Consider the following 19,226-nt stretch of genomic DNA (forward strand, 5'->3'; position numbering starts at 1 on the left):
ATTTGTGTGTATTATTTGTACATGTATTAAGATGGAGATAAGTGAATATTTATTTTGTTTTATTTTAATGGTGCTTTTTTTGTCCTTTTTTTTTTTTTTTTTTTTTTTTTTGGTTTTACATCTCTGTCATTTAAGTTGTTCAGCCGTAGCTGTTGGCTCAGTAAATGGATCAAAGCAGCACTTGTAGGAAACTCCATTAGTCTCAGATGAATAACCCTTGTGAAAGAGAACAATCTGTGATTCATTTATGAGGAATAAGCAGCCTACAAGTAAATAGCTATTTAAATTGTAGGAAAACAGGCCTTTTGAGCACACCAAGAGATTTTAATTTGCCATTATTTGGCAAAAAGCCATTTTAAACCAAGGCAACCAAACTCTGTTGTGAGACTGATATCTGTTGAGAGTATGAATATAGGCCTTTAGCCGATTTTTTGCAAACAAAGCAATATTAAACTTTACATTGCAATTACAGTACATGAGAAACTACATGACTAGTTTATCTTTAAACTGATTTTTAGTCGAATTCTGAGGCTTTACATGTGCTGGTCTCGCTCTAGATGCACATGTAACATGTCTGTTCTATGAAGACTGCGTGCTGCCCTGCAGCTTCAAGCCCACAGGAGCCGTGGTCATCCACTGGTACAAGCAGCAGATCCCCGTCCACAGCTACTACTACAATAAAGACCAGTACGGCCTCCAGAACAAGCATTTCAGCGGCAGGACCAACCTGTTTAATTCCCAGATCGCACAGGGAAATGCCTCTCTGGTGCTGAGGAAAGTGAAAGTCCAGGATCAAGGGAGGTACAAGTGCTACACCAGCACCAGGAAGGGAAACCAGGAAACCTTTGTTAACCTGGGGGTCAAAGGTCAGTAACAGTGTCACAGTTTTGTCATATTTTTGAGTTTTCTTGGGTTATTTGGGTTGTCGGATGTAAAAAGCTTCATTTCAGCTAAGTGTAAGAATAACAGTACTGTTATTCATCTAAAATTAAGACGTTTTATCCAAGGACTGGCGTCCACAAGAGGGCGCTAGGGGTTCTGTGGAAAACTTAAATGAATAACACTGATGATAATAATAATAATAATAATAAATAAATTCAGTTCAAATTTGCTGAGTCTAATAGATACTGTTTCGTCTGGGTTATAAACCCTGGTCCGAAATAACAAATAAAATTAATCAAAATGTATTTGATTCTATTGATAGATAAGAAAGTATTAAACAAACAAACAAACAAAAAAAGTTATAATTTAAAGGTGCTGTATGTAGGATTGACACCGAGTGGTTGAACTAGGTATTGCAGTCCAAATTCAAAATATTGGAGAGGGTTTTTTCACCCGGCCCCTCCTCCTCAGACTTGACGTACACGCAGGTTGCCAGATTGACGACACAAACAGGAACGAGCGCACTTGACGATGAATGAAATGAAATGCGCTGTGTTTTCTGCCAACTGGGAACCCGGGGTGCCGAAATACAATTGGGTAAACTGGCAGTGGGCGGGTTTCACAAACTAAAACAAACATCGACATTCCGGCCCTGAACGCACATTTTCAAAGGAGATTTACTGACTGTAGCATTGTTTTTCAGATACACAAGTATGTTAACTAACATGTTTCTTAAATATCTGCAAACATATTATGGTATTTTTATGCTTTAGTAAAGTCAAAATGTTACATACAGCACTTTTAATAGAAAGTAATTTCTTAATGTGTATTTTTTTTAAACATTCTTTCTCCAGTTTTGTTTATTGGTTTTAAGTGCAAAAAAGTGTTAACTATAAATAAACATTTTACACATATTTTATACTGTAAAAAAATTACAACTCATACATGAAATGAATACATAGCTGCCTTACACATTTTATTCAGGTTTGATTATTTGGCTTTAAGCGCTAAAGAGTGTTAACAATAACAGCATAGATAAATATTTTATAAATATTTTAAATATGTTTTGGTTAACAAAAAGTGTGGGGGGGGATTAATCACAAAATATTTTATTCTATTCACAGATAAGACACAAAACACAGTTTTTATTTAATATAAACAGTATTTTTTTCTGTTTTACACATATTTTGTAAGTTTGTTTACACATATTTTTAAATATTTTTATACTGTAAAAATTAGACGTCATACACAAAAATACACATTTTTCTCCAGGTTTGTTTATTGGTTTAAGAGCAAAAAAAGTGTAAAAAAAATAATATTTTTATACTGTAAAAATGAAACGTTATATATGAAAATATACAGATAACTTTATATTTGTGGAAGCCCATTTATACCAGTTATTTTCTAAAGGCCATTAGATTTAATTTGGCTATGAAGAGTTTTGTTGTTAAAAATTTGTGTAATATTTCATTAAAATACATGTAGATAAGATCATGTGGATTAAATTTAAAGGTTTATTATCATTTACATAGCAATTTCTAATCACTATAGATATCTATGTATAGCTTGTATAAGTTTGTAGACCAAGTTCACATAATAACTAATCAATTCATTTTAATCACTCCAAAATGAAAATACAATCAAACTTATGTTTAGATCAATTAGATAGTCTTACGTTTTGATCATTTTATGTGCTGCATTTTCTGTCACGCTTAGCTCTGATCCAGTTTGTGAAGATTGAGATGGTTGAGGAACGGGTGATCTGTCTGTCCCAGAACATCTATCCGGCTCCTGAGGTCACGTGGGCCACTGATCCCCCTACTGACACCAGAAACCTCCAGAACTTCACTCGTAAAACCTCGGACTCCAAGGGCCTGTTCACCATCGAGAGCAGTGTAAGCATGATAGGAAACACCTCAGATCATACTTACTTCTGCTCTGTTGTGTCCGCGGATGAAATGCAGGTGTGGACTGCATCGCTGCATCACCAAGGTAATCACAGACGGGCAAGAAAGGTGTTTGTTACAAAGTTCAAACAGCTCTTTGAATCATTTGAATCTTTCAGATGAATTATTTGGTGAGGAGGGCTCTGGACTCTTGGTTCCCTGCGTGGTGCCACAACCTCGCCACAATTTCACCCTCACTTGGACCTTCATCAGAACCACAGAATCCATCGTCATCTTCACTTACGACAGCCGGACCCGTCGGATCGCGAACCTGTGGGAAAGTAAAGCTGAACTTGACATAGATCAGGGTCATTTAGGCAATGGTTCCCTTCATCTGCTGAATCCAGACAGCTTGGGACACAGTGGTGCCTACATTTGCACATTCTACGGCTTCCAGATGAGACATCAGGTCCAAACTCATGTCAATATTACAGTTCGTGTGACTGGTGAGATGTCAAAAAAAAAAAAATTACTTTGTATCTTTGACCAATTGGCACAGTCATTATGAATGTTCATTCATAATACTATATATTTTTTCCCAGATGATGATGAGTATGACTGCAGAAGGTCATGGTGGGGAACTGCTGCATCTGTCTTCATATTTCTGATCACTGTCTCTGTAGCCCTGTCACGATGTTTCAGATTGAGAGGTACTTTTTTTTATAATATCATATATATATATATATATATATATATATATATATATTTAAATATTATATATATATATATATATATTTAAATATTAGTATGTATATAGGCATAATATATCTTATGCATTGTTATACATTATATATATCATATATTATCATATATTATAGGAATATATCATATAAACTGTTCTAATGTATTTTGTGTTATATTTTTTCCATATACATTTAATATATATATTATAAAAAAAATCTAAATATACATGTTATATGTAATATTTATCATATAATATTATAATAATATACTGTAGGAAATTTCAAATTTCAAAAAATTCCATTTGGCTTTTACTTTATTATAATAACATTTTAAAATAAACATTTTGATTGCAGTATATATTATATATTTCAACAACATATTATTGAAAATAATATATATTATTGTTACACAATTAATGTTTTCATGCAATATATATCGATATGTAGTATTTAGCATATTATAATATATAAAATGTTCTAATATATTTTGTGGAAAATTACACAATATAATAAAAAAAAGCTATTTATTTTTAGCATTTACTTTATTAGAATTTTTTTAAATAATAGCATTTTATATTAATATACTTATGTTTTACATGTGCATATAGATATTAATATATACATAATATAATACATATAATAAATATATAATATGATAATGTATTACATAAAACATTTTATTATACTATTTTTTAAATACAATAGCGTTTTTATTTCACTAATTTTACACAATATTTATGTATATGTAATATTTACATTTATAATATGATAATGTATTACAAAAAAAAAAAAAACATTTTTTTGTAATATTGCACAATTTCATATATTATCAAAAGCAGTTTTACTTTAGCTTTTATAACAGGCACATTGTCTCTTGCAGGTGAACATTCAGTACACGGCCATTCAGACATCAACAAACGAATCAGATGTAACAACATATCCGGTAAATAATTATCCTCATTCATGCATTCATACTAATGCAAAACTCTCTAATTCTAATGCTTAATTTTAGCAGAAATCCCGGTATTTGAGAGACAAGGACAAGATGATCCCAGACGCAACGGTTTAGAATCAGTAGAGACAGACATTCACAGGGCGCCGTCTGACACAACACCTTATGAATCATCCAAACCACTCAAACAACATCCTGATGGCTTTAAGAACGACGTCCTGCCACACACACCGATGGAGAAGAGCATGATAAATACATGCTTGATTATTAATGATTCCTCTACGCCTGACACACCAGAGGAAAGACATGAATCCAGGCCACAATCACCAACCAGTGCTATCATAACTCTGTTCACATCTGAGATTAATACAGAGGCATCTGATGATAAAGAAAATGAGAGAAATGAACTTGAATCTGAAGCACACTCAGCAGATGGAGTAGAGATGGAAATTACAGTGATTAAGAGATTCCATAACAAATATGAATCTTCCACACCTGAGCTCTCACAGATTAATGGCTTCAGGTGATTGAGATCAATTTGATAAATTATAAAATGGTGCTGACTAGTTAATAACTAGATTTCAGAGCTCATTCTTGAAATAAATTATATAAGTTAGATTAAATAATAATGTTAAACTAATTTGAGAAATATGTAACTATTCTCTTTAACTCTCAAGACTTCAAGCTCAGTTAATAAAATTATTTTAATGCAAAAAAAAATCTGTTATTATATGTATTGTGCATCATATAGTTATATAGCCTATATCTTGCACTTAATCCTCACAGAACTCTTAAGTTAGATAAGCGTGTACAATTAACCATTTTAATTTTTAATTCGTTTTTGTGAACATCTGTTGCAATGTGAACAGACTACATGACTTGTGTAAAATACATAAATAAACAGTGTTTGGTGGTCTATAACCAGCAGGGGGCAATATTTCATTTTGCGTAGTTTTAAATAGCCTATGCGTATCCTTGCTTATCTCTCGGTTAAAAGTGTGATTCTTTTCTGTCAGAAAAAAAATAGGTCATGTGCTTGCATAATATTTAATAACAGAAGACTATACTTTGGTTTTAAATGTATTAAAATACTATATATTACTCACGACCATGAAGCCTAATAATGTAGCCTACTAATTGTGCAACGACGTAGTCATAACTTCAGACTGTTTAAAAAATGTCTTAGGATTTTTTTTTTGGGAAGGGGCTGATCCTTTTTTCCTGTTTACAAGGCGACATGTCCGTCCCTCGTGGACATTTAAAAATTAAAACACAGAAATGTCTCTTTCCAGCTTATTCAGCTGTGTGTCAAATGTACTGTAAGCTATGTATTTGCATCATAGTTAATTAAATAAGGAACCAGAGATGATAAAAGTGGACTTTAAATATACAGGACTTTATACTGAAGGCTATGTGATCTGAACTACGGATCCCTCCGGTCTGAAATGAGCATCTCCACTGAGGTAAGATTATAATCAGGCTATTATCATTAACAGACTCTTTCTCCTTTTTAAAATAACTCCTCAAATAGCTCTTGGCATGGGATAATCATTTAAGTTGTTTGCATTGTCTGTGGGTCAGCTTCCAATGAATGTGAATCACAACAGAATGAGTTAGTGAGCCGTGACAACATGGTCAAGTAAACTTCTAAGTTGGTTGCACTTAAAATAATCTAGCAATCATTGGTCTAGAGATTTCCCAGCCTACAGGGAACATTCTCAGAACTTTGGCATTTTGGCAAAGTTCTCTGAAAGTTGTGAACAAAATGTCTTAAGGTTAATACTATGTTTGCTTAAGCTAATCTGGTCTTTAACCCAACTGGTGCTCTTTTTTATTGCCTTTATCCCTTATCTGCATATTTTAGTAATCATCCATGAATTAAATATAATTTGAATGCTTAAACACTCAAAATTCCTTCTGTGAAATCCATTTTGAATTCTGACATGGCCTTACCATGGAAATGTTACTTTAAACCAGTCGAGTAGTCAAAATTTACTGCAATATTTTATAATATTTTTTTTTCTAATCTTGAGGGTCTCAAGGTTCCATATTTTGCAATAGTAGTAATATTGTGACAGAAATTTATAAAATTGTGACAGGAAAATGCATAAAATATTCTATGGAGTTTGGGTGTCACCTGGTGGCGATTTTTGGTATAGCGTCTACCTCAATTTTTGAAATATCGACTTCAAATTCGGAACATAACTTATTTAGACATATGGCTTTGATTTTTATAGCAATTTTAGATTCCAAGATATTTTGTAAAATATTTATTTTTATTTAAAATTTTAAACTTGTACAGTACATTTTTATAGTAGGCTTAAATGTCTAAAAATGTTTTACACTTTAATTTTTTAGATTTTTTTTAACTTCAGGAATAAACTTCTGATTGTCTTCTTTAAAAGACCAAACTGTATTCCAAATGACAATACAGATTCAATACAGATAAGAAGTTAATAATATCCTGAAAACATTATCTTAAAATATTACTTGTACATTTATTTCATTAATTCATTAATTTAATTATTTATAATTTTGGCAAAACTTTCTTAGACGTTAAACGTTCTTTTTAGGTGGGTTTAAAACTTATATATGCAATTGATATTTGCTGTGATTACAGTGTGGACTTATTGGGCCTCGTTTATCAATCTAACGTAGAAATGAGCGCAGATCCGTGCGCACAAATCAACTTACGACAAAGTTCACTTGTGATTCATGAAACATTCATATTCAGCCAATCTCATCACACAAATGGTCGCACGTTGATAAATTTGGCGGAAGAAAACAATCATCATTTGAATATCACGCCTGTAAAAACACCCTGGTTTAGAAGCCTCACCCCTACAGTTTACGACACGGAGAAAGGAAACCCGGCCAAAAAAATGAAGTACAGAAATCTCATGAAAGAGAAATTGATCTTACTCCAAAAACACCTTTTAACCTTATAATTGTAAACAATTTGGCTACATTAATTTATGTCATTTATATGTAACCTATATGAAAAAAGTGGTAGGCCTAAATATAAACAGCCTATTTAGTTCCCCTCACTATAACTATTTTACATTTAATGATATTCAGAACAGACAGAACAAGAATGAAAAATATAAAATCATATATTAAACTATAGAATAAAACACAAAGTTTTAATCGTAGCCACCACTCGTATTGCATTAGCTCACGTTCATATTGATCAATTCCAAGTTTTGTGCTGAATCGAGCTTACGGCTAACTTTCTGTTGTACGTTCGTTTCATAAATGAGGCCCAATGTTCTTGATTGAATCCCTTGGTACCAACTGACCTAATATCAAAATTGTTGTCAGCAGAAGTTTTAGAAATATGATGTTTTGCACAACTTGAAGTGACTGTAGCTCTTACATCTAGACACGAGGAAAACAACTTTGTAAAACGATTTAGAGATTATCTCAATATAATGCAGCAAGTCATGCCAAAAGTTTCTTTGTTCACAGTCGGTGTTGTTCCACTGCTCATGCAGCAAGGCCATGACTTTAGAGGGGGTTTATTCATGGTCACATGCACCATGGAAACAGCTAATGGATCTGCTATGCTTTTTGCTACAACATATCACCCCTGATTTAGCTTATTAAGGTGATGCAAGTCTTCAAGATCAACTTTGAGTTTCTTCTTTATTATTGGGGAGAAATGGACTAGCCCAGTGACCTCACTTACAGAAACTGAGAGACGAGAGGGAGTCAAGTGCTCTCAGCTGTTTCTGATCCTCACTTCCTCCCAAAAGAGCAAAAGGAAACACCCAAAAACCAGCCAGCTGGAGAACAAGGAGAACAGCCTTGTTTCATGAAATATCCCAGAGCAGAACTGCTCTGCTGCTTTTTGTAATATAGAGTTATAAGATAAACATCTAGATAAACATTGCATTTTAGGGATTCTAGATCATTTAATATCAGCTTTGTTAGTCTTTTAGTCTATGGCCCATAAACCATATTCTGGCACACAAAGCATCACTGGTGCAAAAGATTTATTTCAAATATTTTATATAAAAGTGAGACATGGAATATGTTTTACAGCCAGCGCTTGGTTTTCATGGAAATATTCTCTACCTACTCATAATTTTTCGAAGTCTGTTTTAAAGCTGTTTTTATTGTTGAATAAAGATATTAAAGAAACTAAAAAATCATTTTATAAATTAAAGTTGTAAAATATACATCTAGAAAACCTAAACTTAAAAAACCTAAATAGAAAATGAAATAAAAAATGAAGCTAAAATAAGCTGAAGTAGTAAAATGACTAAAACTGAAACTGAAATAAATATAAATGAACACAATAAAATATTAATGTCTAATAAAAATGGCAAAATTAAAATTAATTAAAATAAAAATATAAACAAAAGCAAATTCTAAATATTATTAAATACTATAATAGTGTATAAATATTATATAAAAAAACAAATAATACTTAAAGGGGTCATATGATGCTGCTAAAAATAACATTATTTTGTGTATTTGGTGTAATGAAATGTTTATGCGGTTTAAGGTTCAAAAAACACATTATTTTCCACATACTGTACATTATTGTTTCTCCTCTATGCCCCGCCTTCTGAAACGTGTCGATTTTTAGAAAGCTCATCGGTCTAAAAAGCGAGGTGTGCTGTGATTGGCCAGCTATCCAGTGCGTTGTGATTGGCCAAATACCTCAAGCGTGTGATGGAAATGTTACGCCCCTTAACATATTGTGAGGCCCTGTCCAGCCGGAGCGACAAGACATAAACATTAAAATCCATTATAAACCTGATATAAACATGATTTTTGGTCGTGTCCTCTTTTGGAAGGCCAAACAAAGTAGTTTCACTTTCTCAACGAAACAGTGTCACACACTGCGGCCTAGAGTGAGTGGAGTGAGCAGAGGCGGGCGGCTTGAGAACGGCACAGCAGGCGGATTCTACAAAGGAGCATCCGGCAGGCTTGCGGCAACCACATGTGACAACCCCGGGCTGGACGCCGCTTCTTCCATGGTGAAAGCCGATTCAGCGATCCACAAAGTTGATGTATTTCCTCAGCGACCAGCACGGATCAGCTCCAGGCATGACGAAGTGGATATCATCCTCATTTGGAAGGCCAAACAAAGTAGTTTCACTTTCACAACGAAACACACAGGGTCTATTTGACATGTCCATACATCCATACAGCAACAACAATACTACAACGAGAATAAACGTAACGCCTTCTTTCTTTGCGTGAACACCTGGGCAGCATTATGCAAATCTTCCAACATAGTGACGTAGAGATGTGGGGGCGTGTTAGAATGAGCCATTTTAGGAGGATATGGTTGACTCTTAACTTTTTTTTTAAAGAATATCTCTTTGGATTTGAGACTTAGTCTTTGCAACTTTACAGATCTTCTTTATGCACCAAGAGCTTGTAACACTCCAAAAAGAAAGGAAAAATTTAAATTGCATCATATGACCCCTTTAAATAACAATGTTTTAAAGGAATAGTTACCCCAAAATGAAAATGACAACATTGTTTACAACATTATTTACATTATTTATTTTTAAAAGCATGTTTTTTTTTATGTTGTGGCAAACTAGCTATTGTGTGACTTCATTAGACTTATTGTATGAAGTACAAGTATAGACTTGTATATTGCAAGTCATATGGACAATTTTTATATTACATATATTATCATGATTGGTGCTTTTGCAGGACACAAACACACCTTTTGTGTTTCACAGAAGAAAGTAAGTCATACAGGTTTGGAATGTCACGAGGGTAAATAAATAATGACATATGTTTCATTTTTGGATGAACTATCCTTTTAAGTAATCAGACTGGTGGAATGGTTGGCTTGAATTTAGGGGTTTCTGTGTTTGTTAATTTTGGCTGCTAGTCCTGTGCCTCCTCAATGTTTTAACCACTGTACTTTCTCTGTTACTTATTTGTTTTTCCGTCATGACAATTTATAGTAAGTCCTCTCGGCCTGGCCTCTTTTCTTCCTTCTCCCTCTGTCTGTCTCTTTCTTTGACTTGGTCCCAGAAGGTCTTAAGAAAACATTCCCCCACAATCTTTTCATGTCCTCCTTCTCTTATAAACTGAGACAACCTCCCTTTCTCTAAAACTGTTATTTTGTCTCTGATTATGTGTATATGTATGCATCTGTGAATTAATCTTATTCTGAGTGAATGGGAGATCAGCTAAACCCATTTTCCAAAACAGTGAGAGTGTAGAAAGGGTCTTTTTCTCAGGATGCATTAAATGGCCTATAAAAACCTACTCCAGCAACTATGAAATTTAATCACTTCACCATGACTCAGAAAGGTTATGATATATTTTACTGCAGCAGTACCTGAGTTAGATGAGTAAATCCATCATTTGAACTGCAGAGATTAAAAAAAAAAACTTATCTTAGTTTGAATGCTTAGAGCTTTGTACAGGTATATAAGGTATCAGGTTTATAATGACATGAGAGTGAGTAAATGACATATTATTTTATTTTTTTTAGGGTGAAATGTCTCTTTAAACAGTGCTTGAAACCCCTGCTCTTATCCTCAGGAAACCCCGTTGGATTTAATTGAGAGTGGGCGTGGCCTGCAGGTGAGGTCAGCCACACCCTACTTGATCAGTCTTGGTAGAGGCTTTATTACTTTGATACCTCTAACTGAAGGTGAGTGTGTCTTAAATGTATATTTAAAAATATTTTAATATTAGTGATAAAAAGACTGGTTTTACTTGTTACTGCAGAAAGCATGGAAATGTTCTACTGTGCCATATAGGTAGTTATATTTTAGCCTCTGCAACCTTGCTGCTCTGAGACCATTAAAGTTTCCAGACTGCACAGGAAATAGACTGAATTAATGTAGCCCCTTAAACTGAGGCCGTGATTTGAATATGGACCCTCTTGGCACCCGCTGAGTTTAATACCAGTTATTTAATGTGGGGGTTTCCAGAGTGGTCTGGTACATTCAGTATTGTAAAAGCGTACAGTAATGTGATGACAACATAACAGCATTTTGTTTCAGAGCTTCTGTGAAAAATCCAATCAAAAGTGCAATTTTATGAGCAGCTTTGTTTCTGTGCTAAAACTGACTAACATCTGTCATCATGTCAGCACAGCATGATGTAAATTGTAGGTAAAACTGATCTCAGGTCAGAACAGTGTCTGTAATCGAGGGCTATTGTTAACTGACTGGTGTCTGTCTGTCTGTCCGTATATATATATAATTTTTAATTATAATTTTAATTTTAAATAATAATATATACAGTATGTGTATTTATATATATCTCATTCATAATTATTCATTTATTTAGTTTTTTGTTTATTTTTGTCATTTTTATTACTTATCTGTATATTCATATTATTTGACTATAATTTTGTCATTATTATTTTATTACTTATTTTATTTTATATATTTGTATATATTTCAATATGTAGTTACTTATTATTTTTATGTATTCATTTATTCAATAATTTGTGTATTTATTTTATATTTCCTTTATTTAGATTTCGTTCATTCATTCATTCGACTAATAAAATTATGCTCACTTGAAGAAACTCTGCTGAGTTCCTTTACTTTATATCACAGAAATATCAAAGATTGGTTTTGAGGATGCAGAGTCGCTACAGGATGTCACCGCTGATGGTCCAGGGATCCAGTCGCACCACTGTGTCATCACCAACAGTGCTGGAGTTATTACTTTACACCCCAATGGAAATATGTGCCATCTTGATGGAGTTCCAGTCACCAAGCCAACAAAGCTCTCGCATGGTAATACACAGTATTTTTAGCCTCCCCTCCAAAATTGCAGCTATAAATCCCTTACTGTACTGTTACAGTAACTAACCACTTGTGCCTACTTGCTATTATTAAATCTCTTTCACATCTAAACCTCCCCAGAGGTCACAGTTATAAAGGGAGGTCAGCTATTAGATGTGGTCATGTCTTATTTGGCTACTCAGCAGGTTCTGTGGATCTAACCTTGCTTGCTTACAGCTTCAGAGAGAAATCAAAACAAACGATGGCAATGAATGACTTCCTGTCCAGCGATATCACTCAGGCCTGACACACCACAGGAATAACATCTCTCGCCCACTTTCTTTCTCTCTCTCTCGCACTCCTTGTGCTTTGATTTTTTAGCATGTTTAGCAGAGTCTATAAACAAACTCTCTCTCTTTCATTCTCTCTATCTCTGCCTCTCATTTTCTTCCTGTGTTTCTGATCAGAGTGATATGAGATCACACATTTCTGTGTGACTCCAGACTTCCAGAGAATGTTTCAGTGTTTAATAGTTGATTAGTCACACACTCCTCCTCCTCCTCCTCCTCCGTCTCTCTCAATCTCTTATCCTCCTCGTCTGACTCTACTGCACAAGATTCTGGGACTGTGTCCTGAAGTAGTCAGGTAAACATTTACAGTGCTTAGAGACGTCAGAAGATGTTGACAGGCATAAACAGATGGTGAGACTCAGACATTTTGCAATTCCCATGCATATTATACACATTAGAGTTAGCTAGATAAAAACATTCCCAAGAATACTTGCTATTTCATGCATCCATTAGGGCAGTTTTATTTCAATACAGTAACATGTCTAATTTAAGTTTTTCTTTTAATATTTTTATATTTTATATCAGTTTTATTTCAATTACTAAAATCAAATTTAATAGTTTTAGTTAACAATAAAAACAGTGCATCAGGCTTGAAATAGCATTCCTATTGGTTCACTCCTCAGTTTGCTGTTGTGCTATCTGTCTAACTGGCTAACAAGTGAGAAAATAACACAAAACTGCATCTGTTATGTGTCTAGTTTAATTACAATTATTATTGTATTCTGAATTAATGTTTATAATTGTGTATACTCCCATGCCTTCATATGCTGCAGTATGAGTGCATGGATATGGGAATGTTAAGTGTGTTGAAATGTGTAGCCGAGGTCTGGAAGTAATCAGAGTTGCCGGGCAGCACTCCAGCGCCCCCTCCCCATGATGCAACTGGAGTTCTGAGAGTGATGGAGAACAGAGTGCCCGCTGGGCGGCAGGGGGAGGGAACGTTTTTCCTTCTCTTCCCCCAACCCTCCTCCTGGCTGAACACTGTTACACTGAGGGAAATTTACAGTGGAAAATATGCCATTGCACTCTCTAGGTCACAGACTTAATGCAAGGTCAAGCAGAAGATTTGCAACCAGGGAAAAACACAAAAGCTTGTTTCGGATTGGCAGAGAACACCCGCTTTATACAGTAAAGTGATAAAAAAGTGTTCAAATCAGGGAAATTTTACTTTGAACTTTTTAAAACTACTTCTGCAGAAGAACTTCAAAGTGCTTTAGTTATTATATGAAAGTATGTAATAGCATTTTAAAAGCTAAGCTAATTGACAAGCTATGCACTTATTAGTAGTCAAAATGAGGCAATTTATATATATATATATATATATATATATATATATATATATATATATATATATATATATATATATATATATATAGTGTGTGTATTATATAATTATATATTATGTATATATAAGTTTTTTGAGCCATCTGTATGACCTAAATTACAGGGCACGTTCAGATGAAAAAGCTCATGGTTTGTTTTTACTTGATTTTCTTCAAACTTCATCAGAATAATGTCAAAACATGGCAGATGTAAAACTGGGAAGGAATTCTTGATATCTTAAATACTGTTACCATGCCAATGCGTCAAACTTTAACATTTTCCTGTGTTTTTGAGGCACTTAACACTCTTAGAATTTCATGAAACTCAACACACACATCAGTATTAATGATATTTTGATACTGGCAAAAGCTCATAAATGGGTGTGGATCAGGCAGTCTATAGCGCCACCTTTTGACAAAAGTGTGTGTGTGTGTGTGTGTGTGTGTGTGTGTGTGTGTGTGTGTGTGTGTATTGGGGTGGGGGGATGGGGTTAAAAATTTAGGGTAATGATTCACATCTATATTTTTTAACTTGAGCCAATGAAAAATAAATAATTTGCCCTGAGTGAACGGGTTGGTGTGGTAATTGTTACCAGACTTTTAAGATATGTGTCATACTTTACAGTAAGGAAACCGAAAATTGAGTTAAAATAGAGGATGTGTGTTCAATCAGCCTGCTTTAACTTGTAGGATGTTGGTAAAGCAATCTCTGCGAGTCAGAAACTTTTCCCATGACAGTGCCTCAATTAGTATTTGTTTTGAAATCCGTGAGTCACTTTGTGATCAGCCATAAGCCAGAGTTCAATTGAAAGCACGTCCCCGGCGAGAGGAGGCGTGTCCGCAGACAAGCGCTCAGCATCGCGTCTGTCCTCTTTGTCATGCTAAACTGAGAGGACCGAGCACGCATCCTCCTCCTGAGACTTCATCAATGGGACACTAATAAAGGTTAGTCTCTATTTCTTCAGCTGCAAACAGAGCTCAAGAAGAGTTACTCAGAGCTTTGTGAAGAGCGGCGTTGATACGAGTCAGTTTGCATAGTTTCAGTTTGACTTTTATTGTTGGGAAATTAATTTGTTCTCCAGTTAGCCGGGCAGGGAATGACGTAGAGAGGGTTTTGAGCTGTTTTTGTTCTGTAGTTAAGTAGTTTGAAGGCATGTTTATAGAACTTTAGACTGACAAACACAACGTGACGCCATTCAGTACTGTTTAAACAGAGCAGCGCGTGCGGTTGTTTGCTCTGCACTGCAGCACACGCTAACAGATCGTTGATATTTAACCCGCTTAATCCCGGTATATTAAAGCGATTATTGGTTAGTGCAGTAACTGTTATCATAGTGCTCTCCTTCTAACATGTTCAGATGTGATTTTCTGTGTCATGTAAATCCACATAGTTATTTTGGTGACTTAGAAATTAAAATGTATTTATTTTCACAAAAGCCTTGCCAGAATATTTTATTTATTGATGTTATATTATTAATTTATATATAGAAATATGTAAATATTATTTATTTTTGTTCTTTTTTTGTTTAATCTTTCTTTTTCTTTTACTTGAGTATCTAACATTTTGATGTCTTTTATTGATATTTATATATTTTATATTTCTGTTTTTATTTATGGTCATGTTTTTTGTGTTTTATATTCATTGAATAAATCATGTAAATCTTTTCTTTTTTCCTTTTTCATTCCGTGTATTGATTTCTAATTATGTGTTTATTTATACTTTTTATTAATGTACAGCATATTTTATTCTTTTACAAAAATCTATGGTAACCAGTTTGCTCCAAAACACCATAGTTACTGAAGTGAAAACTGATAATTTAGTGTTACCCATTAAAAACAAAGACACACACACACACACACACACACACACACACACACACACACACACACACACACAAACTATGGTTGCAATTGTAATTTTTAAGGTCAGCTGAAGGAAGGAAGGGGTGCTTTTGGCAGAGAATTGATCTTTTGCAGTTTTTATAGAGTTCTGCAGATAGCAAAAAATAATAATAAAATCTTTAGGCATGTACTTTAGGCTCTGTTTAAACAGGCTTTATCACTTTGGCAGGGGCTTTGTGCTGAAAGTATGACAAGTGCTGCAAATCATTAGACAGAGAATAAATGTGGTTTGTACAGGCCTGACGCAGGGCTGGAAATCCAGAGTTTAGTAAAACTCGCTCGCAGTACTTTCCCAAAACCGTAAACTAAAGCAAGCTGTTAAACTTCAGAGAGCAGTGATTACACTACACATGATACCGTTATGGAGACATATAGTATGTAATTGTACACTCCTCCAGTCCAAGGCTGTGCTGATCAAATGATGTGCGTTAGGCCAAGAGGGAAGGGAGGGTTTCCATATGTTTGAGAGTTAGTGTCAGCCGGTGATGGAGAGAGTGTGAGAGAGATATCGCAACAGACTGGAGAATTTTGCACATTCGAGAGAATCTAATAATCACATATCATAACATTTCAGCTGACGTACCTCATCACCTCATTCCACAGCATTGTTTTGATAACAATGAAACAACTGTCATGCATATTCACAGTTCACACAATTGTTAACAAATGGAGCAAGATGAAGAAAATTCCCAGTGCTCTGCTTCTGTCTGGGTGAGACAATCGACTCGGGTCTTTGTTGGTTTAGAGGAAAGCCAAAGCTTTCTCAGGTGGCTGGCGATGGTGAACTCACGGTGAAGGATTGTGTTGCCGACAGCGTAAAACGATCCCCCACTTCCTGCGCAGACTCCTCATAGGCAGCCGCAAGCTGCTCAGGAGAGTCTGATGGGAGTTCGAGTGTTCAGTGAGTTTCAGGAAAAGCCTGTGTGCTTACAGCATGTCTTTTGCAAATAGATTATTATACATTCGGTGTATTGATGAGAAAGAGCATTTGTTTGGGGTAGTTTTGTTATAGAATGCTTTAGATATTTCCTAAAAGCCTCCCATACTATCTGATGTTTGTTTTATATTTTCCTTGTCTTTCACATACCATAGACTTCTTTTGGTTATATATAGGACTACTCATAATTAAAAGAAACAAACCCTACAACTAATTTGCATTTTACCACTTATTTTTACCACAAAAAAAAAACATTTTTTAGTTTTCTTCAGGCCATCCAAGATGTGTTTGTTTCTTCATTGGAACAGATTTTGAGATATTAAGCATTATACGACTTGCTCACAAAAGGATCCACTGTAGTGAATGGGTGCCGTCAGAATGGGAGCTGAATAATATTCCCTAAGTAATCCACACTAGTCACTTGTGATGCAAAAAGCTCTGTGTTTGTATGAAACAAATCCATCATAAGGTGCAACTTTAAACCATTGCTTCTGGCTATAATCAATAATCCAACAATCAATAGTAACGCTTCCTCCAGTGAAAAAGTTCATCCCCTGTTATCCTCTCGCATTAAAATCCACGGACATATTCTGTTTTCACTTTTAAATGGTGCTTGAACTTTGCATATTTCTCTTGATTCAGACAAGACAAATTCTTTACTGGAGATGGAGCAGGATGGAGGACTCATATTTTGAAGTAACGATTCAAAGTTAGAAATGCCTAAATTATGCATTTGTTTCTTTCAAACATGAAGCTATTCGCTTCACATGATGTTAGATGATGGACTGGAGTTGTGTGGATCACTTGTGGGTGGTTGTGATGATTTATCAGCTGTTTGGACTCTTATTCTGACGGCACTGCAGATGATCCATTGGTGAGCAAGTAATGTAATGCTAAATCTGTTCTGATGAAGAAACAAACTCCTCTACATCTTGGATGGCCTTAGTGAAACTATTTCTTTAAGCTCACTTCTGGAAGTAAAATCAGTTGTAAAAAAAAAAAAACAGACGAGAGGGGGAAAGAAAAGAAACAGAAAGGGAGAGAGAGGATGTGCCCCAGACTGAAGGGGAAAATCAGTCTTGTGGATTTAAGTCCTCTGAAAGACTCTTTGGACTTTGCTTCAGAAGAAACTTCAAACTGTATCTGAAATCTGAGCTCTTTCTGGATCTGTTTTTTCACTTAATCAAGAGGCCGTCCTTCTCTTTCTGTCTTATTGAGATGAATTCATTTCAAGACGTGTACAGGAAAAAGGGTTTTATCTTCAAAATACCAAAGCTCTTTGTCATTTTACGTAACTTTATTTGGTCATAACTTTAATGCTACTAGTGAATGTGTATCATACTTGTGGGCTTGTATGTCTTAGGTAATGATTTATTACTGCTTCATTTCCTTACCAGTGTCTTGGACTTGAGCACAATGTTTCTATGTTATAATGACTATGTGTGTGTGATGTGGTTCTCCTCAGGGTGCACTCTTTGTCTGGGTAAATCTTTTTTCCGTTTCAACCACCCAAAGGAGGCTAATCACATGAAGAACATGCTGCCAGAAAAGACTGCAGGACCCACACTGTCCCTCAGTACGGGTGAGTGACATCTTTCTTCACCTTCCCCCTGGTCAGCTCTCGATTTTGGATCCATTCTGCTGTATTTTCATAAACAGAGTAACTTGCTGGCAGCCTAATTGGTCCCCTCCATTATAATGCCGCAGACTGCTTTATACACAGGAAGAGTGCAATTCAGTGCCATCTGTTCTGCTCTTCTCCGCTATTTTGTGTGTTTTTGCTTGTTTGTTAAACATGTAAATATGCTCATCAGTCTCAATCAGTGGTTTTCTTCTGTCCTGCCCCTTTTTTTTAAACATTATCTGTAATTTTCCATGAATAGGGTACAAAATGGGGCCTAAAGCTTTTAAGTTAGGTATTTTTAACCGAAATGTCAGTGAAAGGAGGTGCTTTAACTTCTGAGAATGTTGATTGCTAACTTCAAAGGTCAAACTAAATATTACATAAGATCTTTTATTTTCTAAGAATCTTATATGAGGTTTGGGAATAATAAATAAAGTAATAAATATAAATAAATAAATATATACACACCCCATACATTAAAGAATGTTATATGTTTATATTAAAAATAGTTCATTTCTCATAATAAATTGTTTAGTCAACAAATTGTCAAGATTTTCACAGTGTATGTTTTTAATTTTTAGATACAGTCAGGTGAGACCAGCCAAAACCAAAATTGGAGGGGGGGGGGGGTGTTGCTGACATTTCAGTTGTTTAAAACTAGCTATAACTTATGCTAGCTTAATTTTGTTACATAATGGTTTATGTAATGACTCACAACAAAAGCATGGGATTTGTGCCGCTAATGTTTTAAAGTCATGGGATCTAAAGTGTAATGCATTCATGGAAAGTGCCACCTCTGCTTTTCTTCATTTCTTTTCTCTTTCTCTCTCTTTCTCTGTGGGCTTTGTGTTTGCTGCAAGACCTTGGGATAATACAAACCACCATGCAGCCGCAGCTGTAC

At 34.8% G+C, this 19,226-nt stretch overlaps 2 protein-coding genes across 10 annotated transcripts in view; both read left to right on the forward strand.

Moving 5' to 3' along the window:
* The first annotated feature begins 164 nt into the window (after positions 1–164).
* LOC109098037 lies at positions 165–5,144 on the forward strand. The gene is made up of 7 exons (XM_042732022.1): positions 165–183; positions 531–866; positions 2,599–2,874; positions 2,948–3,274; positions 3,371–3,478; positions 4,392–4,454; positions 4,524–5,144. Exons 1-7 carry the CDS (start codon positions 165–167, stop codon positions 4,988–4,990), a joined length of 1,596 nt encoding a protein of 531 aa, XP_042587956.1. The 3' UTR covers positions 4,991–5,144.
* A 574-nt stretch (positions 5,145–5,718) lies between these two features.
* Positions 5,719–19,226, forward strand: part of LOC109090829 (pleckstrin homology-like domain family B member 2) — a 28,655-nt gene continuing 15,147 nt past the window's right edge. For 4 of the 9 annotated variants that reach the window (XM_042732926.1, XM_042732928.1, XM_042732930.1 and 1 more), the window contains exons 1-4: positions 5,719–5,926; positions 10,989–11,100; positions 12,020–12,202; positions 18,167–18,283. In XM_042732926.1, the coding sequence (XP_042588860.1) occupies positions 5,909–5,926; positions 10,989–11,100; positions 12,020–12,202; positions 18,167–18,283 (430 nt within the window). In that variant the 5' untranslated portion in view covers positions 5,719–5,908. Of the gene's footprint in view, positions 5,927–10,988; positions 11,101–12,019; positions 12,203–14,389; positions 14,808–17,673; positions 18,065–18,166; positions 18,284–19,226 lie in introns of those variants that run through there. The other 5 variants (XM_042732929.1, XM_042732931.1, XM_042732932.1 and 2 more) reach the window with 3 other exon arrangements.

Source organism: Cyprinus carpio, chromosome B10 (genome assembly GCF_018340385.1).
Source record: "Cyprinus carpio isolate SPL01 chromosome B10, ASM1834038v1, whole genome shotgun sequence".
Classification (NCBI taxonomy): domain Eukaryota; kingdom Metazoa; phylum Chordata; class Actinopteri; order Cypriniformes; family Cyprinidae; genus Cyprinus; species Cyprinus carpio.